The sequence below is a fragment of the Melozone crissalis genome, unplaced genomic scaffold, assembly GCF_028551555.1.
Source record: "Melozone crissalis strain CALT ecotype California unplaced genomic scaffold, PUWL_Pcris_2 ptg000013l_1, whole genome shotgun sequence".
Taxonomy (NCBI): Eukaryota; Metazoa; Chordata; class Aves; order Passeriformes; family Passerellidae; genus Melozone; species Melozone crissalis.
Window position 1 is genome coordinate 1,718,364 of NW_026535791.1, and position 27,251 is coordinate 1,745,614.

The following is a 27,251-nucleotide window of genomic DNA, read 5'->3' on the forward strand; positions in this document are numbered from 1 at the left end:
TCAAGCACTGGAATAAGGCTGTGCAGGGCAGTGGTGGATTCACCATCCCTGGAGGTATTTAACCACATTGCCCTGTAGGTGTGGCACTCAGGGACATGGTTTAGTGGTGAACTTGGCAGTGCTGGGTTAGCAGTGGGACTTGATGATCTTAAAGGTCTTTTCCAGCCTCAATGATTTGACTAATCTCTTTCCATTTGAAAATAATCCTGTGCTGAGCATGATTTCTTGGACATTTCAGCCCACCTGGAAAAGACAGACACCTTTTTGAAGAAGGTGATTCAGTATTTAAAATCCCAGATTCAAATCTACCCCACCTGATGATGCACAGGCTAAGTTTGCAGCTGAAGGAGTCAGACTTACAGCTTAAACACAGGTCCTCTGACCACACAAAGAAAGATATGTCAGCCTTCTCCAAAACACAGTTCTTTCTACTTTTTTTTTTAATTGGATTTGGAAACATTCACTACATTTATGGTATGGAAAGGTCCATGGGGCCTCTCTAAGATGGTCTAGAAACTTGTTACCATGGCACAGTTCCTGCCACGAGAACCTTATCCAGCCTAGAGATACAGCAGACTGGTGAGCAGTCTCCCTTTTGTTTGGAGATGGACAACCAATGCACAGATTAAAAAACAAAATCACAAGATCTGTCGAAGAGCCCAATATCTGACCCAGGAAAGAATAGATGTCTTGACTCCCAAAGCAGAGCCCCCTTCTCCACTGTCATTAATTACAAGCACATGAAAATGAAACCCAAACATAGGACCAAAGCTTCAGGGGGAGCAAGGGCATCTGAGAAGCAGGAGGAGAATGTGAACAGAAAGTCTAAGAAGCAGCAGTAGCTTAACTCTGCTCTGACGACTGCTTACACCAAATGCAAACCTTGAATTTCTTCCCATTGTGTTCTTGCCTTTGCTTGCATTGCAGTATTAGCAGCTCTGCACAGCCACCCAACAGTACAGTGGAGCAGAGGGGGGTGACTTACTGCTGTGGAGAAGTGGTGGATGACAGCAATAGAGATGCAGGCGTCACAGGAACCGCTGCGGATTGGCACTGACAGGGCATCACAGACAAATGCCTGGAAATGTTTTTCTCCACAAATATCCACCAGGTTTTTGCTGCGATCACAGCCAACCTAGAAGAGAAAATGTTTCATTAAGCTTTTCATGAGACGATAATTACAAGACTGGAATATGATTTTCATTTGATGCTTACAGTAATAGAGTCATCACAGTCTCCTACTGAGGGAACACAGTTATTTTCTCACAAGTGTGAGGAGTATGTAGTTCCCAGGTACAGACAAAAAGAGGAGTATGTAGTTCCCAGGTACAGACAAAAAGAAAACAACCCTGATGCAGACTGAAAACAAAGATGAAAGACTGGATATTAGACAGCTCATTATAGCACCCTCATTTTGAACCAGCTTAAGATAGACCAAGTTTCAACCTAACTTTACTTCAAAATTCATTCAAGGTGTCTTGAAATGAGCAAAATGAGATGTGACCTAATCTCAGTATGCTCTTTTCATTTCAACTGCCATTATTAACTTGACAACATTTGAAGCACCAAAATAGTGAACTCACAAAAGCTGATCTACAAGTGTAAACAATTATCCAGTGACTTTGGTGGTATCACTAAAGTATGGCATACAGCTTCAGTCATCACCCAGATTTTGTCATTTCAGTGTGAGGAAGTGCTCAGATGTCTTTCTCTTACCCCTCATTATCATGATCCACAAAAAATTTAAGCTCAATATAATTTTACAAGGTTCTGTACAGTTCAGTGAAGTGACCCCTAGAACCATTTCTGAATGCCTAATAAAACATTAATTTTTTTCCCCTTTTAAATCCAGCGGTCAGCCCGCTACACCTCCCCAGTGACCACATCAAAGGCAGTAAGACAAAACTTACCATCTTTGAAAAATCAGCATCTAAAAGTGTTTTTTACAGGCTTACATAAAAACAATTGATCAAGACACCTTCTGAGAGAAATAGTGAGGCACGTGCCACCCTTGTTTTCGTGTCTGCCATGCATACTGAATTCGTAAACCAAAGCCCTGCTACCAGGTTGTATACCAAACTCTGCATGTATCAGAATAATAAATTTATTAATTTATCATTTGTTTTCAATGACTAGCAACAAGTAGATAGTGGAGAACAGGTTCAGAATCCTAAATAATTACTCTTGACAGTGTTTATTGCATCTGACACCGAAAGAATACTAAACCATCTTTGACGCAGGAAGAATAGCAAACAACTCACCCTGCTTAATCAACCCAGAAGAGACAACAGCACCACCAAAATTAAAAACCTCTTTTGCAATGATTAATGAAAACATATTTATTTTCCATCATAATTTTTCATTTTATCTGTTCAAATCCTTTTATCTTTCAGCCTACCACCACAGTTTTGAAGAAAACCAGAATTCTGCTCCAGTGAAAGCTTACCAGTGAGCTGCCTTCTACTCAGGTCCCTGACTTTTGATCCAAAGTAAATGAAACAGTTGTGAAAATCCCAACCTGACAATACAAGATAATCCTCCACCAAAACCTACAAATATGTACATATTAGCCAATTAGCAATAAACAGACCTGAAAAGATCAATCCTAACATTACTTTCTTCACACTCATTCCTTGGTCTCTCGCATTTACTGAAGCACTGAGTGAATTGTGCTGTTTATGAATTAAAAAAGGAAACCCTTGCTTACCTGAATGCAAACAAATCCCCATCACTTTACACTAGCAGCCAACTGAAGTGTCTTTAAATTACTCTGACAACCTGCATGTTAGTGATTGCACACCTCATTACCAGTACCTTTAACGACTTCTGCAATTAAGACATTGGCTTGCAGTACTTAATAATAAAACTCAAAGGACCAAATTCACTGCTGGCAGAAGGAGGAAGGAGAAAACTTGGAGCTTCCACTGATGGCAAGCCTTCCCAGAAGGAACTGCTTTGGACCTCCACATCTAGAGTGAAAATGGGCTGGATAATGGAACATAATCCCCCATTCCCAAAATGACCTTGAAAAGGACTACAATGTATGTTGATGAAATCCAACAAACTGAGAATGAGAACAAAGGCATGACTGCCAGACTGCAAAGTTCTCATTTGCATCTAAATTATAGCAAATATTTTGAGGTCAGGTTTACTTGTATTGACATACTTTCTAAAGCAAATGTACATCCAAAGCAAAAAGATGCTGTTTCACAGTGAAAATGGAGACCTTGAAACAGAACACTTTGAACACACAGCTGCTCTACAAGAGGTATTCTAGGCTAAAACTTTATGTGGTTTCATATGTAAACAGGACACTAGGTGCTATGCATATATGCATAAATGGTGAACACAAAGAATCACCACAGATGCCTAGCATTGAAACTAGGCGACTTTAGCATCTTTCTAGAATTATCTGTAGGTGATATTTCAAAATAATCATAATCATCACATTCCTGCATCTTCTGACTTAAAAGAAACATGCATTCATTAAAAACCAAAATACATTTGTTTCAGTCACTTAAAAAAACAATAAGGTAGCAAAAAGCTACCTTAAATTAGTCTATCTGTGGTTTTTATGAGTACAGAAAATAATTATAGCAAGGGGCAGAGATCCCAAACTCAACTTTTCCCAATTCCATTACTAACTGATTTTTAAATTTTAAAGCATGAAGAAGCTTTGATTTGATGAAATTTCATCTACAGAAGAGTTCAAAGGACTGTTTTAAATGAGAACAGGTTTTTGTCTCTCTAATTAAATATATAATCAAAACATTTAAAACTAATCTCAAAACATAGCTGGAAAGCTTTAATTTTTGCCAGTTCACATCTCTATTTTCAATGCTCAAGACAGGATATTTAGTGTCTTTGCTGGCATCTCTTCCAGAAGAGTGGAGAAAGGCAGATGAATTAATATTAGTCCAGCGTCCAAACCCAGAAGAATCTAGTACATCTGTTGGTGAGTCAAGCTATATGTGTATGTTCTTAGGCTTTCTATTTCTTATTATCTATGATTCTCCTCAATCATTTCTTATACCTCAGCTTTCCAAATCAAATTCCTTGCTCAAACTCTACAATTTCTCATATATATCTCAAATAGCATGGCTGATTATTCAGCTGAGTCTACCTCAGCAAGTCCACCTCTCAGCAAGTCATTCCATGCCTTTCAAAATTCCCATAAAGGAGGCTGGCTTCTCAGGCTTCTCAGATTTTGCTCCAGACATCCATTCCCACATCCCTTTCTGAGAAGTACCTCCAGCCATCTCTCTACCACTATTTGTGATGTAAACAATGGCTCACAGGAGCTCAAGAGTGGCCACTGACAGTTACTGTGACTGAAATCCATTTGGATTTCAGGCACTGATTTTCAGTGTATAAAGATAAATATTAACTGCATCCAACTCTTACCTGACGACAGGAAATCTGTATTAGTATGGAGGCCAGTGAGTCTGTAACTAGAACTCCAACAAACACAAAACTTAGGAAAGGGGCAAAGGTATGTCATCATTCTGGCATACCACACCCTGTCTGCAAACCTTTAGACAATCAAAAAAAAAACAAGGGCCAAGATAAAGGAGGAGAAAGGAGAGAGAAACAAATATAACACCTGTGACTTGTCTGAGTGTTCAGCAGCTCTGTACTGACTTCCTGGAAATGGATAACATAGGCATTTATGCCATCCTGCTCCTTCATGTTCCCATGCACCTTCACCTCCACCTTTACAGCAAGGAGTAGCTAAAGTAGATTTTATAAAATCAATTCAATGCAGTGGTTTGGTATAGATCACTGGGGGAAAAAAACTCTAATAAATAGCTTGCTTTGTCGTTATGCTGCAAATCTGCAAAAGATAAACCCTCTTACATGCCGAAAAAAAGATAAGTAAAGACAGGTTGAGGTTACCCACCACTACATGTTTTCTTTCTATGTTATCTCATTATAACTAACTCAGCCTGGTAGACTTAGTTCATGTAAGTATCTGGGAACCTGATTTATTCAGCACATTACAGAGCGATGAACAAAACGACATCTAATTCTGAAATCCAGCCACCACATAGAATTATGTCGCTCTCCAGAGACAAGCCTCAGCTATAACTAACAGCATGAGAAGCTCAAGAAACCAAATTACATTCCAGCAAACAATTCATCTGAGCCAGGCTTTCAGCATTGCTTTCATGTAGTGTTTTGCTTTTCCATTGCATGTAGTCAGGGTATCTCTGAAAGCAAAGTGCTGGGCCTAAGACATGGAGTTCATTTCTCAGTGACAGAGCAACAGAATCAAGTTGAGCAATTCAGCTTTTATTCTAGTTTTGTGCTGCTCTTGCCCAGTTCCTTCTGAGCTCTCTTCCGAGATATTTCACCCATTTAATGACTCTTATTCACTGAGAGAAAAGAGCAGGAAAGATTCATCTGTCTCATCTTCAATTGCTAAGATATGGTGAACTTACTCCAGGTATACATTTACTAATTGGTTTTGTCCCTCCTGCTTTTACTCCCTACTAAAAAGTCCTTGGGAGAGGAATCTATTCCAAATCTGCATGAACCCAGTGAACTAAAAGCCACTCAACTTTATGCAACTATACCACAGAAAATACTCACTCTTTCTCCTCCCCACACCCTGGAAAAATCAAATTTTTATATAGTTCTAGTAGATCTCAGTTTGGGACAGTAATGAAGAAAACAGAGGTGCACATCTCAGAGCAGAAGTCTTGTGAAATATAAACTGTGTTACCAATTACCTCTGAATGACACACACACACAACAGAAATAGGAATATCTGCATTAAAGCAAATCATTCTGGCTCTTCTATTGGCATATTTTTTTCCCAATCATCAATACTCTGTCAAGCAGAGAAATTTCTTTATACAAAAACAAAACATATCTACCCTATGGCATTTTCAGTTATTTGCCACTGAAATTCCCAGCAATTTATCAGTTCAATTAAAAATGTAAACCACAAATTTGAAAGACTTCAATGGCTTTTCATTCACGCTGTAGCCTTGCGAGGATTTTGAATGTTCCTGCAGAGACTTACAGATCACCACACCTACCTGAACACTGGAAATAAGGAGACAAAGCTAAAGTGCATAGAAATTAATGAGATCATTGCAATAACATCAATGAAACCCTCGTGGTAATCAGGGGAATGGCTAAGGCTGGAACACACTGTTCCATAAAAAGAAAAGCTCTGCTTACAAAGATGACTATTAAGCTTCAAAGCACCTAAATAAAATCTGTTAAAATAATTCCCCCAAATGAGATTGGGTGAGGAGAGAATTGTGGAAAAACAACACTAAAACCATGTCTCTCTTTTGCTGTCATTTAAACAATAACAAGGTGGGCGAGACAGAAAAAGTAATCTGAAACTGTAAAATTCAACATTTCTCCAGCCTTTGTGCTAGCTACATTAGACATGGATTCCATCTCCAGCTGATACATCCTTAATCTGAACTTGTTTGGCATGGAATTGCTGCTCTCTCACTGTGTCAGAATAATGCAGCCATTACAGCAGTGTCACTTTTGCTGAGCGCAGATGGACTTGTGCATTTCACTGTCACACGGGATACTCAAGTAGATGAGGCCACATTTAATCATCCAGGGAAACTGAATCAACTGCAACAGCACAGGCTGCAGTGGAGATGTTCTCAGACAGTACCTGAAAAGTAAAACATCAAGAGAGCTACCCTAGCTGTGATCTACCAATAGCTCTGCTACTTAAAGCATAAAAGCATATTGCTTGCCTTCAGGAAATGCTTGCCTCAGGTTTTCAGTATTTCTGAGTCAAAACACCCCAAGCTACAGAGCTGTGCCAACAGTGCCTTACCCAATTCCTACACAACTCCTAATTTCACAGCACTGCTTTATTGCTTCTTTCCCAACAGGACCTGGGCTCAGAGCTCCATTACACTGTGCACAAAAAAGAGACATAGAATTTACTAAGTTATGCCTGGATTTTATGCTTCCAACTAAATATGAGTAAATAAGGAAGAAAACTGATGGCCTGCATCTAGAGACCATTCCTTTTATCCCAACAATGCACCTGATACATAAAACATTCTGTAATCCCTCTCCCTCAGCTACATGATTAAACCATGGTAGGTGGAACAGCACTTGAGGTACCTGAAACTCCTGAAAAAGTTTAAAAACACCTGTAAACACAATATACACAGGGTTTTCTTTAACCACACTTAGGCTGCTACAAAAAAAAAAAAAATCTGGTAGAAAGGAGGAGTCAAGTCCATCCTCCTGAGGCTCTGTGCTGACTTGTAGATGAAAACAACCAAATGCAAAGTCTATAGTCTATCTCCATCTAAGAACCACTAGTTGTCACCACTGGAAAATAAAATGTCAAGGAAGGCCAACTGAATGAAGCAATTCCCAGATTCTATTTTTCAACTGTTTCAACTGCTTCTTTCATAGTTTCCTCCCTTTCACTGTTATTTTTAATGTTTTTTATTTCTCCTGCAGACACACATGAAATTAGGTAACTCCTAAAGTAACAGAGAGGATCTGGCTTTCCTTTTACTGCCAGCCAATATGTGATCATTCCTTTCCTTAGCTGGTTAATTGTGTCTAGAAAACAGACTGGTGCTGGCAATTTCTGAATACAGTATCTTGCATTAATTTCACTTTACAAGTCTACCACAAACCTCCACAACTGCAAGTTACCAGATCCATTCTAGGAGCAGTCAACCCTCATGATACTCTAATAAATGTTTCTCCTCTCTAGTTAGGCTTGCTGATTTTTCTTACAGCAGTCAAGACCGAAAGACAAAAAGACTGAAACATACTGAAATTAATAACTGGGCTACAGCAGTCAGGCATAAAGATGCCTACTTATTAATTGGTTGATGTTGTTCTAGCCCATAAGAACAGGTAAGGGAGATAATTTACTAATACCAACAGCATTGTAAATAACAACTTCTCTTTTTTAGCTGAATATAAATAACAGGACAGAAACTCCTGAAAAAGACAAACAACTCCAAGTTTTACTATCAATAATGAATGCCTTGCCCTACATAGGAGTTTTCAAGTCTGATGGATTTCAGAGTGTTACACAGGACAAACATGTGAAAGAAACAGACAATGCTGGAACAGAAGAGAGCAGATATGATAACATACACTTCTCTGAGATTTCTCCTGGGTTAAAACAATGGCAAGTTTGACTCTTTTTTATTTCCCCCAAAAAGGATCTTTTAAATATTTGCAGTGAAAGCTATCTTTTGGTTCATATTTGTACATACTTCATCTCTCACTGATAGAAAGGGAGAGACGTAAAACTGGACCAAGTACAGACTGTGAAACAGTGAAAGAGAGAAAATGAGCAAGAATTATGTCAGAACTGTCTAAAAATGAAGAAAAGGGAGTGAAAGGCCAGAAATCTGTACCAAAGTTGAGAGCTCCCTGTGAATTTTATGTTGGCATATTTACTGGGCCTGTGCAAAGAGGCAGAGGTAGAACAGCCAAACATGACATCATTCACAAATGAGACATGTCACCAGGCCACAGAGGTTATGAAAAATAGCACTGCCCATGAAGATTTCACCCACTCACCAAACAAATGAAAATTTCATTGGAAGCATTCAAATTGCCCAACCCTTTAATAAATTTATTCAACACCAATGACAAGAAAGGCTAAACCATCCATTACAATTTTTCAATCTGCTGCATCCATTACTATGTTTCTTAGCATATTTTGAATTACAAAGCAGAAGCGGCTTTGAAAAAAAGAAAAAGGTAAAGCACATAATGAATACAAGTGGAAACTTAAGACAATTGGTACTTGATCTTGGATCAGGAAATAGCTTTGTGTTCTCGGCATTCTTGCAATGCCAGCCTGAACCTCCAGCAAGTGCATGACAGAATAAATGCCAGAACCAGTGAAAACAAATGACAGAAGCTACTACTTACCATGTACAAATCCTCATTGATGCCAAGGTACTTCCCATTGCCACAACCAATATCAGCCACTATTGACCCTGTTGGCAGGGACCTGAGAAACTCCACAATTCGGGGCCATGGGCTGTGCCTGGTACTGCTGAAGTGTGTGGCAATCTCTTCATACACTTTGTGTACATATTCTTGCTCCAGCTTTGAGGCCTCCATCTCATTCTGGGGAAATGAGGGCTGCACTGGTCTCTGCTGTCCTTTCTGGCTGTCACAGACAGATGGGTAAACTAGATACAGCAACAGATACAAAGTATTAATTTAAAATCAAAAGTATTAATTTTAAATCAATTCCTCTTTGATTAAGTATATTTACTAAAATTAAATTAAAAGTGAAATATTAAAATGCAAAAAATGTTTCAATCCTCCTGTATCTTTTAAAAACTGAAACACAGGTCAAACTACATAAGTGTTTGATGACCTGAAAATAAGTAACCAGCCCACATTTACCAGAGGCTGTTTGCAGTGATCATTAATCTGCTATGTTAATGATGTTTATGTTCTCAAAACTGAGATAGAGCTCCCAATGCCAAAGACCACGACATCATTGCAATTCAGCTCTGAAATTCTGTTTTAAGGGCATAAATGGACTTCAGTTCCATGTATTCATTAAGCCACCTGTCTATTATTATTTCTACTGCCCTAAGGCACTTTTCGTGGCTCTGTCACAGCAGATATGACTACTACTTCTTCTCTAATGTACCTATTTTCTCAAAATTAGAGGCTCCTTCAAAAACAAAAAAAAAATCAAAACCGAGGAAAAAACTTGAAGAATAGTAATTATTTCTATTTTGTTACATTATTAAGCACTTGAAATGCCAATGACACAGAAGACTCCAGATTACTTGCCTGGCTCTGGAGGAAGCCAAATGCTTTCCTGTATAGAGAAACTCCAGCAACCACATGAATGCAAGCAATTCAAGCCATATAAAATGCTATGAACCATCCAGGAATAGCTATGACGACTGCCAAAACTACCCAAAAGAATCAAATTATTTTCTCAAAGCAAAAAAAACTACCTATTGTTGATAAATATCAATTTTGACTTGAAGTTTGCCTCAAGACACTTACTGCAATTGCAAAGGCTTCTCCTCACTTTCCTGAATGTAAATGATGTCCTTGTTTCCCTTCGATTTAATGTTAAATCCCCAACATCAGCAGTGATTGTTCTAACCTTTTGCCCAAGTTCTGATGCTTGAACAACATCATATTTTCTGGGTGTGATCCTAAAATAAAGCAACACAAAGTAAAGGAATAATTCCATTTGCATCAGAAAAAAACCACAATCCATCTTTGTAAGAAGGCAATCCCTACACTGAGAGAAATATGATTACAACGTCCTATTTAACATATTTCTGCCTCTCAGTTTTCAACTTATTTAATTTCAGAGAGAAAAGAGATGACACATAAACTAATAATATGAATTGAAGTGTTGTTTAATTGCATGTAATTACATTTCCCTTCCCTCCCTCCATTTACTTCCACAAAGTTTGATTGTTTATTTGTCTAGTACTTTTTAATAAATATTTTTTAAAATATATTTATTTTTGTCCAGGTTTTGGCTGGGATAGAGTTAATTTCCTTCTAAGCATCTGTGCTAACAGCAGCAGTGCTGTGTTTTGGATTTAGTATGTAAATAATGTTGGTGACACACTGATGTTGCAGTTGTTTCTCAGTAATGCTTTGTCCAAGTGAGGACTTTCCAGTTTCCCATGCTCTTCCAGTGAGGAGGGCACAAGAAGCAGGGAGGCAGCATGGCCGGGGCAGCTGACCCAAACTGGCCAGAGGGATATTTCACACCAGAGAGCATCCTGCTCAGTGTATGAACTGGGGGACGGGCTGGGCATCAGTCACTGGGTGGTGAACAACTGCACTGTGCATCTCTTGTCTCTCCTGGGTTTTGTTCCTCTCTCTCATTTCCTTTCATTACTATTACAAGGACTTCCCAATGTCAAAAATAAAATGCTGCACCCCCTCTTGCTTGGCACAGAGTGATTTTACTATTGCAGTGCCAAGAATATAGTTTTGCCAAGTTATCCAACCAAATATGAAAAACATCACTAATGAACTTGATCAGAAAATTCAGAATTCTACTTTCACCTATGAGTCAAAAAGAGAATACATCTTTTGTCCTCCTTGATGACACTGCATAAGCTTATTTCTAAACCATGTGTTTCCCTTTCACAGAGAACTGAACAAAAATGCTTCTCCTGTGCACTTTGTTAATGGGGTCAAAAGAAAGTCTCTAATTCCTTGGCATCCAAGCATACACACTGAAAACATGTCCAGATTAATTTCAAAACTGACTCTTGTGCTCTTACAATTTGACTTCTGAAGTGCAGATAAAAGGCATCACAAATGTTATTAAATCTATTTTGACATTATGTATGCAAGTGAATTAGTTAAAACTTCGTGCTGATGATTTTAATTTTGATTACAATATGACGTTCCAGCGGCATCATGCAAAGCTTACTCCAGTTGAGTATCTTGACCCACTACTGCTTTTAAAAACATATAGAAGAAATATATTTAGGAAAGGTGGACAAAAACCAGCACGGGAACCATTTGTACATGAGTAGAAAGGTCTGGGACCTTCATTTTCCATGTAGTTTATTCACTGGTTCTTGAAAGACAACAATCACTTGAAGGTACAAGGGAGTTAAGTAATAATCTCATTCCACATTTCAATAGACAGATACACTATTCCAACTTCAGTGGCTGCTGGCCAGTGCTGTAAGTGCCCAGCATGTATCCTTCTGCCTCCTGGGAGTGCGGCTGCCCAGGGCTGGCTTGAAGGAGCAGAGCTGGTAGCCCTGGAGAAAGCTGAGGCCTCAGAAAGGGCGAGCCCTCCTTTTCCTGTATTTAAATGGAGGCTGTTCCCCTGGCCCTTGTTCCAGTTACAGCCTCAGATGCACGCCCAGCTCTGTCTGTGCACAGCCACTACCCTGACCTGGGGCTGGTGCTCCAAACTGGCCTCAGCACGGCTATGGAGCTGCCTGATGCCTGGGGTTGGGGACTGGCCACCGCCTTCCCTGGCCAGCAATGTCACTGGCATGGAAACTGCACTGTGTTCTCAGAGCTGTATGTGACCTTTCCAAAAGGCAGCTGACGGTATTAGACAGGACAGCGTGAGAAGATTACAACGCTGGTATCTGTATTCAGTCCTGTATGTCCAACAACAAGGGAGTTCACTGCTCTGGGCTTCTATACTGAGGCACTTCAGAAGTATCAAGTGCTTTTTACAACTTTATTTAATTTAACAAGGGAATATACAGGTGGTATAAGAGCTCTCTAAAGGTTCCTAAAACACTGTAAAGGTTATCAGGGATTTCATATTTACCTGTTTTTATAATACATATTAACCAGCAAAATTAAAAGGCAGAAAATTTTCTGCCAATAAAAGGATTTGGTGTTTAATTGACATGGAATGTAATTAGTGCCTCCAATTGACTGCTGAATCAGTGATGGCTTGGGTCAAACAAAGGAAGAAATGCTTACTATGGGCATTTCTGTCCAATACAGGGTTGCCATACGCTCCTGAAATGCATTACTGTCACACTCAGAGCTCAGCAAGGTTTTAGCCTTTTTGCCAATTTCAGCACTCCAATTTTAAGCATCTCCCAGTGGTGCATGATTTAAGAAGTGTGTATTTAAATTCTACAATAAGCACAGCCTCAAGACGTATTTCAGTAAATACTCTTAGCAGCGTCCCAAAGCTATTCGATGCAGTCTTACCAGTAGTAAAGTGTGCCTAAAGCAGCTGGGAACAGCTCAGGAAGACTCCCCTCTGCCACCCTCAAGCTCTCAGTGCAGGGGAAGTCAATCTTTTAAACTCTCAAGCCCCTCTCTCAAGCCTTTGGCATATGTAATCTAATGGGGAAAGTTGTGGGCTGAAAAGAGAGAAAGGGAATGGTGATACTAATTGCACTACAATCAATTCTTTGCCAGCTCAGAGTCATTGAGAACTTTCACACTGCAGATGTGAGAGCGATTTCCTACTGAAACTTACGACAGCAGCAGGAAACTACACCTCAGGGACTCGCAATTAGCTCCCTAAATCCCCAAGTTTTTCAATTTAACCTAAGCAGCATCTGAGTAGAGGAGTGAATTTGGATATAAATTATAAAACTTGACGTGATTTCTTTCTGGCAATTTTAAACACAGAGCGTCTTTAAAAAATCAAACAAACAAAAATTTATTACTCCTCTATTTTCAGCAATGCAGGGACTCTTACACATACCCATGTGTCCACAGGTATCTGGATTCTCCAGTCATCACCAATAAACTGCATCGGGGCAACATAATTGCCACTGTATGGCCATCAGGGTGTTTGAAATCCATCACAATCTAAAAAGAAACAAAACCAGTCACCATGAAAGAGCATGACTTATAGAGCTTCATATACAAGTCAGGTATTCTCAAGTCCTAGCTTTGTTTTTTTCTCTAATGTGTTCAACTGAATATTGCTATGAAACAGCTACATATTTCCTAGGGATGCAAAAGCCTCCAGGTCCCATGTCCTAAAACTCCCTCCCTTTCAGCACGATGTTCAAATCTCAGGCAGTCACAAATATATGTATATAGAGATAATTATAATTACATAGTAATTTCTATTCACAGTAAACACTTTGTAAGAACAGTAGCACTGTTCAGTCTCTGTGTACCTGTGAGGCAGGAAAGGACTGCTACACAACTGAAGGCAGCTGCATGAGAGAAAGAGAAGACTCATTTGCTGTATCTCAAGCATCTGAAAGTTATGTACCTGGAATAAGGCCATCAGCTACTGTCTTTTTGTGATGTCTACACAGAGAGACAAGTTTCTCCACAGGGTTATTCATCCTAGTGTAAAATGTGGAGCTAAGTGATGTGGAATGACCCCATGCCCTCTGGAATTGCCTATCCACTCACAGTGGATGAGCTGAGACAATTAGCTCAGTAGATACATAACATGCAGATAAACAGTATTAGGTGAGATAAATAATTTCCAACCTGCCCACATTCTTGGAGATTTGAAGCACAACAAGCACATCCCAAGATCCTGACTAACATGCCAACTAACACACCATCCTTTTATTATCTGTCACCTGGCTTCCAGCCATGGCTATATACTGAGGTAACGCTTTCAGCTTTATTCCAATTTCACAGCCCAGATGGCAGTGGTACATTTTGCTTCTGCTTGGGCTAGGAATATTATCCTTTTACATTTCCCAAATGAGAGAAACTCTTGCTGTGGAAAATAAGGAGCAGGTCATTTAAGCAAGCCAAATGAGTTACAGAAGGCTTACTGAAAAGGAAAAGTGGTCAAAACCTATTCAAGTCAGCAGTTCCTGGTACACTGGAGAATTAGCACCATGAAAATGCTGCCATCTGATTTGTAACCTACTAAGTATGCAATTTAAAAGCAGACTTACTCCAGTATGCCAGATTGAAATAAATTAGGCAGTTCTTCTGCGTACAGATGTGCTTCACAAAGAAAAAGTGGTGCAACAATCAGTCATTCAGCACAAAAACCCAGCATGACAGAGACTGAATAGGCAAGACTCTTAAACACTACAAATTGCCACTAACAACAATTACTATTTAATGTTGTGCACACTGAAGCAAAGCACAGTGGCATTTACATTTTTAGGAAAAAAATTATTTATGCTGTACTACCACTCAGAGCGACACAGCTTCTCCTGTTGGGCTATCTAAGGCAAAAAGTGATAAGGTGACAAACAGTGGGGTTGGAAGGGGTAGAGAGATATCAGGGAAGAGAAATAAAGCATAACTATAAGCTCTGAATAATGATCATGAAATGCTTCAACAGCTGCACAAAGAGATGAATGGCAGCCACTTGCTACTGTACTCCTTCCTTCAGAATTTGCAATTTCTTCTAGGAAACCTCAAACAAGCATGGGGTGAGAAAGGAGAAAATACAGTGGACTTTACAAATCTCATGGGGATGCTGTCCCGTAAAGCACAATATCAACAAGTCTCTGCAAAAAGATGCAGCTATCTGGCACGGTAAATAAATCAGAAGATAACTAAACAGGACCAGCAAGTAAAGAAAGAAAAAGAGGAGTGAAGTGGTCAGATGAAATGGGTGAGATTATGTCTCAGTCTGTATTATGCCTCTCTGGCTCACTGCTGCTGGGGACACGAGTCAGGGCACAAGATAGAGTCTGGGATCTTCAGCAGTATGATTTAATAAGAACACAAGAATGTCTAGATTCCTTCCTGGAAGGAATCCTGTTGCCCCACTGGCCCTCCTTCTGAGTCAGTAGTAACTACAAAGCTCTATTCTTGAAGATGAAAAAACAGTACCTTATCCATGAATCAATGAAGAGACCTTTAATGGGTCCCCAGCATTTCCAGTTCCCATCTCCCTCCAGGGCCCAAGACGACCTTGTTCCCTTTCACTTCAGCATGCCAGGCTGGTGACTCCATACGAAGTAGTGGGAAACAACAGTATCTCCAGCTCCCTGCCTTCTCTGCTGTTTTACCTCATTCATCTCCAATTCCTTTTCCCCCACCATCTGTGTGACCCCAGAGTCTCTTCACAGGAGATGTTCCTCAAACCCTGTCCTGTAAACAACTGTGCATCCAAAACAACAGAGGTTCAGAGTGCTCTACAGGCAGGTGACACCTTGGGAATGAAAGGCCACAAAACTATCCCCAGCAGCTGGATTTTCAGGCAGCAATGGCAGGAAAATAAACAAGAGAAGAGCATGTTCTCCTGGCTGAATTTCAACTACACTAGCCCAAGAATAAATACATTTCTGATGGTGCGGAATTTGAGGCTGAAAAGCAAGAATTTATCTATCTTGGTGACATCTAGTCCTCATCAGAACAGAATCCCAGCTCTGTTTCAGCTTTTCTGGGAAGGGAAAGCTTCTGCACTATCATGTCACTTTATGTAGCTGCTCCCCATCTAACTGAATTTCATCCTTATGAGAAGCTGTGATGATTTGGTAAGGAAAATATAAATAAACTATTAATTTACTTGCAAATGGGCAATGACATTAAGTAATTAGCAGTAATTAAAAAAGTCAAAAGTCTAAATCCAAAACTGAACTTTTGCTTATGAAGCAGATTGAGGTCCTAAGCTAGACTATATTAAGGTTTTGCACTGATCTGTTAACAACAAATTTGACATTGCAATTGGGACAGAGAATAAAATTTAAGGAACACCTGAAGAAAATTATTATAATTGCTATGCTTCATTTCTTTACCTAGACTAATTGCACCTGAATGCTTAAAAAACCAAGCACGAATACTTCCTCTGTCCTTTGTTTACAGCACAGTAAAGAACATTCAATCCAGAAGGATTTCTGAAGAACCCTATTCTTATCTCTGCCAAGCCTGCTACTGACTGAAGTAGATAACATTCCCACACTCCTCTATGTGTCTTTATCCTGGCAGAGCATTCTCAATTGTCACTGTCAAACACACACGCACACAGAAGATTAACGCATTTGCTCCTCTTTTTAATTTACTAAGAACTTACAATCAATAAAGCAACTTTGCCACTGCTGAATCAATCTGCTTCATGACAGCTTTGCTCCACAGGAGCTATTTCCAATTACTATTTTTGTTTTTACCTATCTTTTTTTTTTCTCTTTGATGGCAGAGTCAATAAAGATCAAATTTCTAGCTAGCTCATGGTGTATCATCCAAGGATTACAATCAAAACATAAAAACAGTGGGTGTTATATAAGTTTTACCTTTTTCCTTCTACTAAGGAAAAAGTGAGTCTCTGAATATAGCAAAAAAACCCAAAACTTAAAAGAAACAGCTAATATCTACTTGTGGTTTTAAATAATTTGTCATGATGCCAAGTTATTTAAGAGAAGATGTTCATGACAAGGGACCACATGAACCAGTAAACAGCTTTCAAGGATGGCTAAACCTCAAAGCAAAGAGACATCCACATTGTGAACATTGTTCCTTGTGGCATAAAATATGGCAAAATGCATAAATCAGAAAATAATCCAACATAAGAAGGGAATAAAGTATCTTTTTCTTAACACCTCAGGGTGCAGAAGCCTGCACCACCTTCCAATGCAGTGATACTGTACTTCATGAAAGACTAGGAGGATGAAGGTGAATGACTGGTCTATCAAACAAGTAAAAATTCAAAGGGAAAACAGAAATAATGCAGCAGAGCTATAAAGACAATGTCAATACGAAATTCACAGCTACAGTGGGGATCAGCAATTCTTTTTCTAAGCTTTGTCTCTGATGCAATTTGTATTTGATGATAATAGACTACCTTAGACGAAACATACTCTAAAGCTAAAAAAAGCACAATGTGGAATGCTTCTCAAGTCTGACATTATTTACTGAATTTTCAGAGAGCAAAGACAGATTATCAGCCTACATAACAGTTTCCCACATGTAAAACAGATGAAAAAGAATGTCTACTTCAAAGACAGCTGAGAGGTTTAGAGCCCACACACAGAGCTTGAACAACACAGTGGGGCTCTACGCAGAGACAAGAGCCTGCTGGCTCACACAGGACCAAGGCAATTAATTGGTAACATACAGCACCTTTCACTGCAAAAACCATGCTAAACTCCAAAATTTGGGATGCAGAAAATGCTGAATTTTCAAAGGAAAGCAATTAGGATTATTTTTCCTGAATAATCCACATCATAAGAAATTTACCTTATGTAATATATGCAGATATTTACATCATGTATCATGTACATACTCTGGCCATAGTTCAGAAAACAAGTGCAGCACTGACAATCGTGACGATGAACTATTTCAGTACTGCCTTTCTCAAAAATCCCACAGCACATGTGCAGGCCTCCCCCACATCAGACCTATAGCAAAGCATACCATCTCTTGCTAAGCCTGTTTATCCACTTAGGCACTATGGTGATGTTACTCAGATGCTTAATATACTTACTAGGCTTTCTTTCTTCAAAAGTTGTATTCAATTTTCCATCCATGCAACATGTTGCTATCTTCCTGAATTCTCTGTGTCATTTTAAGTATCTATGTGTTTCTTTCTCTTAATCAAAGTCTAGCATATAAGTGTTTAAAAAATATTTCAATATATGGACACTTCATTCTTTTATACCTGAGGTCTCACCTTGTTATGATTTTCTTGGTATGCCCATGGAGTTGAGTGCATGCACTGAACAGCACACCAGTATCTCTGCTAGTTATTCTGGATGCCACTGACTCCGTGATACAAATTCCTTTATTGTCTCGCCTCTCTCTAAAAGATTCATGTAGTGCACAAGAAGAGGAAAACTATTGTAACTTTCAAGCTAACCACAGTTGGATGGAAGAGCTTCCAATCCTCTGCAGGCGTTGCCATAGCTAGTAGGAATATACACCACTCTCCTTTTGTACCCAGGGAACCTCATCTCTAGAGGGTCACCAACACCAAGTCATGAGAAATTATCAGTCACCTCACTAAGCTGGATGCCAGCTCCTTGTGATGTCCAGCGAGGTGGCTGCTCTGCCCAGCCTTGGCAGAGGTTGGGATGCTGGTGGTACTTATGGCACTATCCCACCAACTTCTGCTCAAACTGACTCCTTGTTTCAAGAGCCTTTAAATATGTCAGTTCCTACTGCTCTAAAAGTATCAAGTTTCTTTTGTATATCAGGACATTACCTGTGCTCTTTGCATCTTCCCAGATCGTTACCTGTGTTAAAACTCAATGTTGTGTATTAGACTCATATATAAAAGGCTTTCAGTGCCTACACTAAAAGGCAATAGTTTCATTACCACTGCTCCTCCCTCTCTCTCCCCCAACAGGTACAGAGGTCTCCTTTCTGGGAAGCGCTATCTAACCCAAGCACAAAACCTTGGTGTCCTTTTGTGAATCCAGAGTCAGAGTCAGTCAAGTTCCCAACAAGAACAAATTCAGTCATTCTCACTAACATTTCATCTTCATCCTTTAATAAATTGCCTCCATAGCTCTTAGCTTATACTCTTTTAGTACACAGAAAGCAAGAGGCTAATGCTGTTAGTCTTCATTTAATTTCTTTTACTGACTTAGCCTCCTCTGCAGTATTTTCCCATTTTTTCAGTCATATTTCTTCCCTCACATCCATGGGTGCTACTACACTGACATACAGGGAATTGCATCCAACTATACCAGGACAGAATGAGCCTGAAATGCACCAAATCATTCATCTTCCTTTCCAAAGGAAAGGAAATTTCTAAGGTTTTGCATCTCTTGCTTTCTAATGGAGGACAGTTCAATGGAAGAGCACAAGAGGACTCCTACCACATCCTGACCCCGATGGCCTCCAGAGGGCTCAGTCTGTTAAGATGTAAAGCCCAGACATCATAAGAAAGCAGTTCTGTGTCCTCAATTACATCTCCTCAGACTTACACTTAATGTGTTACTCTATGTCCTGAAAGCAAATAATCCTTATTTACATGTCTAACACTGTACCAAATGTCCACCAAGAAACCACTAAACAAGTCCTTACAACACAGCTGTTCTGTAATAAGCACAAATTTATATGCAAGTATAATATATAGAGGATCCTAATATTTAGGATATTTAGAGGATCCTAATATAGAGGATCCTAAATCGATGTGTGTGGTAGCACATGGTCTATGTGATGCTGTGGAATATCTGTAATTCTCCCACCCCTTTAGAAAAGATCTCAAGAGGTTTTCAATATCTAAGTAGAAAGGGAAACACTTCAGCATTCAAAAAGCACATCTCACCTTTCTAAACCATTGATTGTTTACCAATACCTGGGGAAATACACACAATTCTCACATTACTGAGGTTGCAAATACACATAAGCAGGACTCTCTTCAACTGTAATTTTACATCCATTCCACACTACCTGTACATTTATCATCCTGTCAATAACCACTGCAGGCTTTAATTGCAAGTTTTCTACAGCAGAAGCAGTGTGAGCAACAGGGAATAAAGCCTCCATGCTATATAAACAATAATTGATACAGCAAAAACCAGGCTTTGCCTGAGTAATATTGCCAAACATGGAATAAAACAGGTAAGTGTAATTTGCAGGAAAGAGGACCTGAAATACTTACATTCAAAGTGTACACTCATACCAAGTACTAGTGTGGCACAGACCCACCAGTTCTTGTAAAATAGCCCAAGTCCTTGCAGGTTTAATGTATTTCAAGGCATGGGTAAAATATGCTGCATATTCATTATCCCACATTGTGGAAAACCATCTTCCCTTACAAACACTGGGATTGCTCATCAAACCTTACTCTCCTCTGCAGGTCTCAGCTTTCTGCTTGGAATGCTGTAGTACAGGAATTCAGGCTAACTTTAAGACTAGGGTGGAAACAGGCAAATCAGTTCAAGATGAAGATCTACATTTGGCCTTAGATTTTAAAAACATTTGACCTTAGATTTTAAAACAACCCAACTGGGGAACTGAAACCTATGAAATGAAACGAGATGTCTAACCCAGCATGAGCTGAATTACCCCATAGGCTGGGCTGACTCAATCCCCCCTGATTACAGAGGAGCTCAGGCATGCAGCACATAGGTACACCTGCCTGTAAATACTAAAATTTCAGTCTTAATCCTGGACTAAATACCATTGACAACAAGTTATTTCATAAGGCATCCACGTATGGATTCAACAGATGCTTCAACTCTGTTTAAAAGAGTCCTGCTTTAATTGAAACCGAGTCCTGGACTATTATCAGCACTAAAATCTTGGCCCCTATATACTGAGAAAGTAGCGTGGAAACAGTGTGATGCTGAATACCTGTAATTCAAAGGGGTGAAATGATGAATTTATGCCCTCACAGTTTGAAACAAAAGTCAGCTAGTCCTTCTCATACCTGCATCTAACAGCTGTCCTAGAGATGACTACAATAAAAGAGAACTGCCAGGATACAAAACATGCAAACTGTACCTTCCCAAATTCTTGCATCATATCTCATGAGGGCTGACAAGACATGGTTTTTCATCTATTGCTATAGAAACTACCATATGGCCTGTCTCTTAATCCTCTACATCTTCACTGTAAAAGGGAAATCTACTGAGGAACAAAGATTTGGGCATGAATTTAAAGAAATTGCTTACATACATTAAGAAACCTTGTTCCTTAGCAATCAAAAGCATATAACCCTCAACTCCCTCTCCTAAAAAAAACCCCAAAAAACCCAAAAAAACCCCAAAGAACTAATGAAAGCCAATGAAAGTTATTTTCTTAGTTAACAATGTCTCCTGTGGCCATAAAGTATAATTCAAAACACTACTTGACACAAAGACACTTGTTTAAAATAATTTGAAGAAAATTGTTTTATCAATTACTCAATTGCTACATGTCACCCCACAGAGCTCCCACACATCTGACATATACATGTTATTTTAGAACAGGGAAAACAACCATAAAGGAAAAACACATTCTGAAATTTGGATGGGAAGTATTCCAACACTGCTGATTTTCATCATAAAGGACGTCATCTCTTTCTTCTGTCTTCTCCATCTGCTTCATTAGCACAATGACTGTCTTCTCAAAATCCAGCCAAAGTTACTCAAAAGGGCTCTAACCAGGGCCTCAACATCAGAATTTAAAACTGCATGAATGCACATGGCAGAGATGCAGGCAGTAACAGGAAGGGCAGGAGGAACAAGAACACCTCCCAAGGAACTGTGAAATGTCCACTTTTCTGCTTTCTGCTGCACCATCAGCCTTGCTTTCCTCCAACCATTTCTCTGCTGCCCCAGCAGACAGACCAGGGTTTTGCCTGCACTGCCCCTGGGCAGCACAGACAGGCTGCCTGCCTGCTTGCTACTCTGCTAAGGGCACAACTCTCCCACTGACAGAATCCTTCTGCCAAGTGTATCAGCATCACAGGTCTGACAGCTCCAGCACACCTTAACTGCTCAACATTGCCAGCTCCTCAGCAAAAGTTTATCTCTACTGCAACGAGAGCCCTCTGGAGAAACCCCTCTCAAAACATAGCTGATAAGAAAAACAGAAACAGAACACTACAGCATGCAGAATACTCAGATTTGTAGGATAGTATAAATGCAGACTTCAAACCTCATGTGCTACCACTTACTGCTATTACAAATCCTGTCCAAAGCCATGAGACACAATACACCACAACAGGAGCTCAACAAATTAAGCTTGTTTCTTTGCTTATAGGCTACTTGTGATGATTAGTATTGACTGACTAGGCATTTCTTCATGAAATTTGCCACAGTCTTAAAATAGGCTCCTATGACAATAGAGATGACATCAACAGATTAGGTTTCCTTATTGAATTCCAAAGCAGAAATACAGCTGAAATGCAACACCTAAAGATAACTTTTTAGTTCACCAGTTCAGCCTGTTTGCTGTTAACTGGTAGCAGACACCAGGATTCCATTTCACACAGCATGTACTGACCTCCTAAAAATAATATGTGGAATTACATTAACTTTCAGTGATGAACCTCTTGACAAAACAAAAAATCCTTTAAAAAATGAAGAAATTAGTAACTACTAAAAAGCAGCACAAAGGTTTCTATCAAAAAATTTAACTATTTCAAGAATGACAACTCAAAACCTGACTAAAAAACAACTTCAGCTGTAAAAATACCAGTTGAAATGTAAATTCAAATGCTCCGTTAGTTTTCATTGAATCACAGAATAGCTTGGTTTGGAAGTGACCTTGAAGAGTATCTAGTTCTAAATCCCCTGCCAGGGGCAGGGACACATTCCACTACACCAGCTCAAAGCAGCATCCAGCATGGCCTTGAACCCTTCCATGGGTTCATCCCTTCCAATGGGGCATTCACAACTTCCCATGACTTACCAGCCTCATGGTAAAGAATTTCTCCCAAATATCTAATCTGAATCTCACCTCTTTCAGTATCCATTACTCCAAACTATTTCAAACCATTTCAAACCATTCAACGATTACTCTACATTTTGTTGCTACACTCCCTGATAAGGAATCCCTGTCCAACTTTTCTGTAGACCCCTTTTAAGTACTGGAAAACTCCCCAGTCCTCTCTTCTTTAGGTTGAACAATCCTAACTTTCTCACCTTGTCTTCACAGCAGGAGCTCCAGCTCTTTTATCAATTTCATAATCCCCCTCTAGACTGTCTCCAAAAGGTCCTTGTCCTGCTTAGGTTGGCAGCCCCAGAGCAGGATGTAGAACTCCAAGAGGGGTCTCATGAGAGCAGAGCAGAGGGGGAAAATCCCCTCCCTCAACCTGTTAACCACACTGCTTTTAATGGCCTCCTATCTGATGCTTCTTTTATTACAATAACTTTTTTTTCCCCCCCACTGGAATAAATAGAAGCTTCATATTTAAACATGCTCATTAATCTCACCACCACAGAAGAATGGTTCATGTATCATAGTGAAGGATACATGGGAGGCATGAAGCGCAAAAGAGAAAAAAAAAAAGGCTTTAATTTAAAATGAGTGGTACTGTACACTATAATATAATGTTTTTCCAAGATTGTTACCTATCTACATTTTTCCTACCACATGAAAACCAATTAGAAATATATAGCAATAGCTATGGAATAGCAAGATACTTTTTAGAGAGTACATTTGCTTCCCTGAAAAATTCAGTGTCTGTATTTGTGTGTCACGGTAGCGCCTTAACAGCCAGACATCTGAGGATTGAAAATGAAATGGTGCTGCCTCAGCATACAAAATAAGCACACTACAGAAACAGCAAATAGCCTGGAGACAACAGGTTCTGGTAAAAGAGAATCAAGCTGCTAAAGGAATTAAGCAGAAGCTTTCCTTCATTATTTAGCAGTTATGACCCCAATTAGAAAATCTTAAGCCCTACTGCAGACTGCAAACATTTTAGAAAGTATTTCAGTCACAGTAGGCGCTCTCTCACAATCACACAAAAATAACTGGAACCATATGATATTTCTTATAGCATCTCAATGTATTTTTCTGTGTGATATTGAGTGGATTTAATTTTCAAATTCTTCCTAATTGCTGTTTCTTATATCTCTTTCCACATTCACTTTGGATACACTGCCCAGAGGAGTTCAGCACACAAAGAGAATATTCTTCCACAACCCTTTCTCAACACTAAAACAGCTCAAACAAAAGACAGGATGCTAAAAAGAACAACCAACTGACCGTGAAGAAAGCAAACTGTTAAGAGCCAGGAGAAGCCACAGCTCTGCCTTCCCCCTCAGTAGCCAAAATAATGGACCATGAACAGGAAACAAAACCACTACAGAGAACGGAGAAAAGCAACTTCCCACTCTAGCAGACCCAGGAGAAATAGCTCAGCAAGTCACAGCACATTCTGCACATTCAGGAATAAAACCACAGGGTGCCTTCCTTCCTCAGCACTGAAGTAGGAGCTACTGGGCTTTGCATAGCAGGGAACAGCTTTATGGAAAGGTATGGACTATGATAAGTTTCCTCCTTCTGTGGAGAGGAAGGCAGGCTGGTACAAAACCAACAGAAGGGAGAAAGGAGACCAACCTTTCCAGAGTTATTTACCTGGTATTGGCCTACTCATAGTAAATACCCAGCCTCAGACAAAGAGGCAGCTGGAAACTGTAATGTCACACCAATATGAAAGGGGAGCAAAAAAGAATATTTTTACATACAAAATCTTGAAATATGGCTCTGTCATAACTTAGCTTTGATCTTGTTCTTCCCAAGTAGCTGAGGAGGTAACAGAGAAAGCAACATCTCCACACTACTGTCCTGTTTCTTCACAAATTACTGCCATACAGCTTCTGGGGAAATAATGCTACCAAATCATTGTTCTGAGGGCAATTCTGACCAAATCAGAATGCTCTTCTTGTACCATCTCCATACAAATTAAAATTGGTTAGCAGATTCCTACAGCACTTGGGAAACAAATGCTTATCAACATTAATTGCACACAGTGGGTGCCTTGCTCTTGTTACCCTTGGCTAAAACAGGAGTTAGCCTATCAACAACCAAAGATGTTTTTTTTACTGCAGGACAGGTTCCCTCTGAACAGTTTACATGAAAGCTGGGCTTTCAGGATCCTTGCAAGAGTTAAAATAACTCATCGGGTGGAAACATCAGCAGTACATGTTGGTATCTGTGAACAGAAACCTGTACACAAATGGGGCAGAGACATACAGTGCAGAAATAAAAACTCAGAACAGAATGTTTCACCTTTCCCAAAAGAGACAGTTAGACTGCTTTAAGTATTTCCATGAAGGGGCTGCAGGCTTTGTTACTTATCTCAGAAGGCATATTTCAATGTTCAATTATGTCAAAAGGAAGTTCTCCCTTGATTTTGGTGCTTCTTGTACCTCATCCAAGCTCAGTGACAGTCAACCATGGTATGACATGGACAGAAATAAACACACAGGATATATCTATACAGAGCATATGCAAACAGAAGAGGCAGATTTATGAAGCTTGATGCATTTACCTTGCAGTGCTCAGCATACCTTTCACTTGGAGCAGCTCATTAGTTTTCAAAAATGAAATACCACTTTAAATGGGACAAACCAACTAAACTTGGCATACAATTATAAATTATGTCCATCTGGATTTCCAGCTAAAACCACTGCAAGTTGCTATTCTTCAAGAACCAATAAAATCAATGACTGTAAGACATGTTTCTTGAGTTGCACCTGTCTTACAGACTGGAAAAGCACTTTACTGAGCTTTAGGAATCCTACATCATCTGAACAAATTTCTAAACTCAGCATTAGGTTGTAGTGATTAAAATTAGTATCTTCCATTTGGGTTCAGAGACAATTTGATTCTGCCAATACAATATCTTTTGAAATACTGATGACTGTTACTACTATTTCATCCACTACCATCATCCTGCCAACATAGAGAAAAAAACTTTGGTATAGCCCCTACCATAGTAATTCTTTAAATAGGTAAGATGCTTTCTGCCTTTCCTTACAAGAAAAAAACCCCAATATATATGTAAACAACAAATTAAGCTGAATTAGCAACTAGCCAAGGTAAGCAGAGGAAGAGCTGGACCACACGGCAGTACCTAGTGCCTGTCTATCTTATTAAAGCTCATGCAAGACACAAAACAGCTGCTAACTGTCAAAGGCTGGGTACAGTCTAGACTTCCTAAAGGCTTCTCATAAAATCTCTCAGCTATTACAGAAACAGCTGCTGCTGTACCAGCCACAGGTTTCTGTTTGTTAGCCAAGACAGATTGGAAATAGATCAACAGGTAAGAAGCAAAAGTGCCAGAAAATGGTCAATTATCAGACTGAGAGATGAATAGAAGCAGCATACCTCATTCCATCAGTTCTAGAATGACCATACTCAAAGCTTGTTCAAAAGGTCTGCTGAAGCTTTTCTTTGAAACATTGCTCTGCTTTCAAGGCTTAAGAGACTCACAGGTTTTCTTTATAGATCAAAGCACCTAAGATCCACAGGCTAAGAGATGATGATTGTGTTCAGATGAACAGAAGCTAGGCAGAGGTCAAGGATGACCCATACACAGCCCCCCCTCTTTAACCCTGAGCCACAAATCTGGCTGATATCCCTAAAGCTTTCCTTCCTCAGGCATTAGATCAGGGCCTGGAGCATCACAGCAGTTGTCAGCATTTGCACCAGCCTTTTGCCAGCCCAAGACATAGGAATCAGAGTAAGGCAAGGAAAAGCAGAGCTAAGGAGAAGAGAATGACAAGACTGGGGCTGCATCTTAGGAAAACAGGACATAGCAACATAAATCAGGATATTGTGCCAAACCAACATCCCTCTGGAGCAAACTGTGACTGTGCTTTGCTGTCTGGCAGGGCACAGTAGGTGTCCCACAGCAGTCTCAGACACAGCAGGGCAGAGCTGACAAGGAGGAACTATAGGTTGTTGGTAACTTTAGATTGGGAGTAAGATCTGCAGCCAGGAAGGGAAAATTCTTCTGTGGGTTGGATATGTTCATAGCACTACTGAGCTCATAATAGAAATGCTACCTCTGTATTTCTAAAGTTTTAATGAATCAAGGCCTTACACAGCAGCATATAAAATGGCAAGTTAGGAAAACTGGAAAAACAGAAATCTCAATATTGATCAAGCTCCTGCAGCACACCTGCGAAGAAAAATTCAACACAGGTTAAAATGAGGATTCTTTTGAGACAGCTGCAAACTTGGCCAGTCTTCTGATGAAATACTGTAAAACTGCATATCTTTAGAGACACCAAATGGAGGCACTGAAAATAACACCTAACTGAAATAAAACCAAAATTCTCAACAGAAAGGATTGGTTCCTGTTTTGCAGAACTTTGTTAAAAATTATGGATACAGAATATGATTTGCCATTAAGTTTAATAAAAGACACTTCATCTAAATTTACCACATTGCCTTGTCTTTCCTAGTATGACAATTTCTGAATAAAAGAAAGTTGCATTCAATAACAG

At 39.6% G+C, this 27,251-nt stretch overlaps 1 protein-coding gene across 1 annotated transcript in view; it reads right to left on the reverse strand.

The window, feature by feature from the left end:
• Positions 1-27,251, reverse strand: part of ALKBH8 (alkB homolog 8, tRNA methyltransferase) — a 44,678-nt gene that overhangs the window by 1,527 nt on the left and 15,900 nt on the right. The window contains exons 9-12 of the mRNA XM_054271802.1: positions 13,181-13,287; positions 10,012-10,166; positions 8,905-9,170; positions 986-1,135 (exon numbers count right to left, since the gene is read on the reverse strand). Coding sequence (XP_054127777.1) covers positions 986-1,135; positions 8,905-9,170; positions 10,012-10,166; positions 13,181-13,287 — 678 coding nt within the window. The remainder of the gene's footprint in view (positions 1-985; positions 1,136-8,904; positions 9,171-10,011; positions 10,167-13,180; positions 13,288-27,251) is intronic.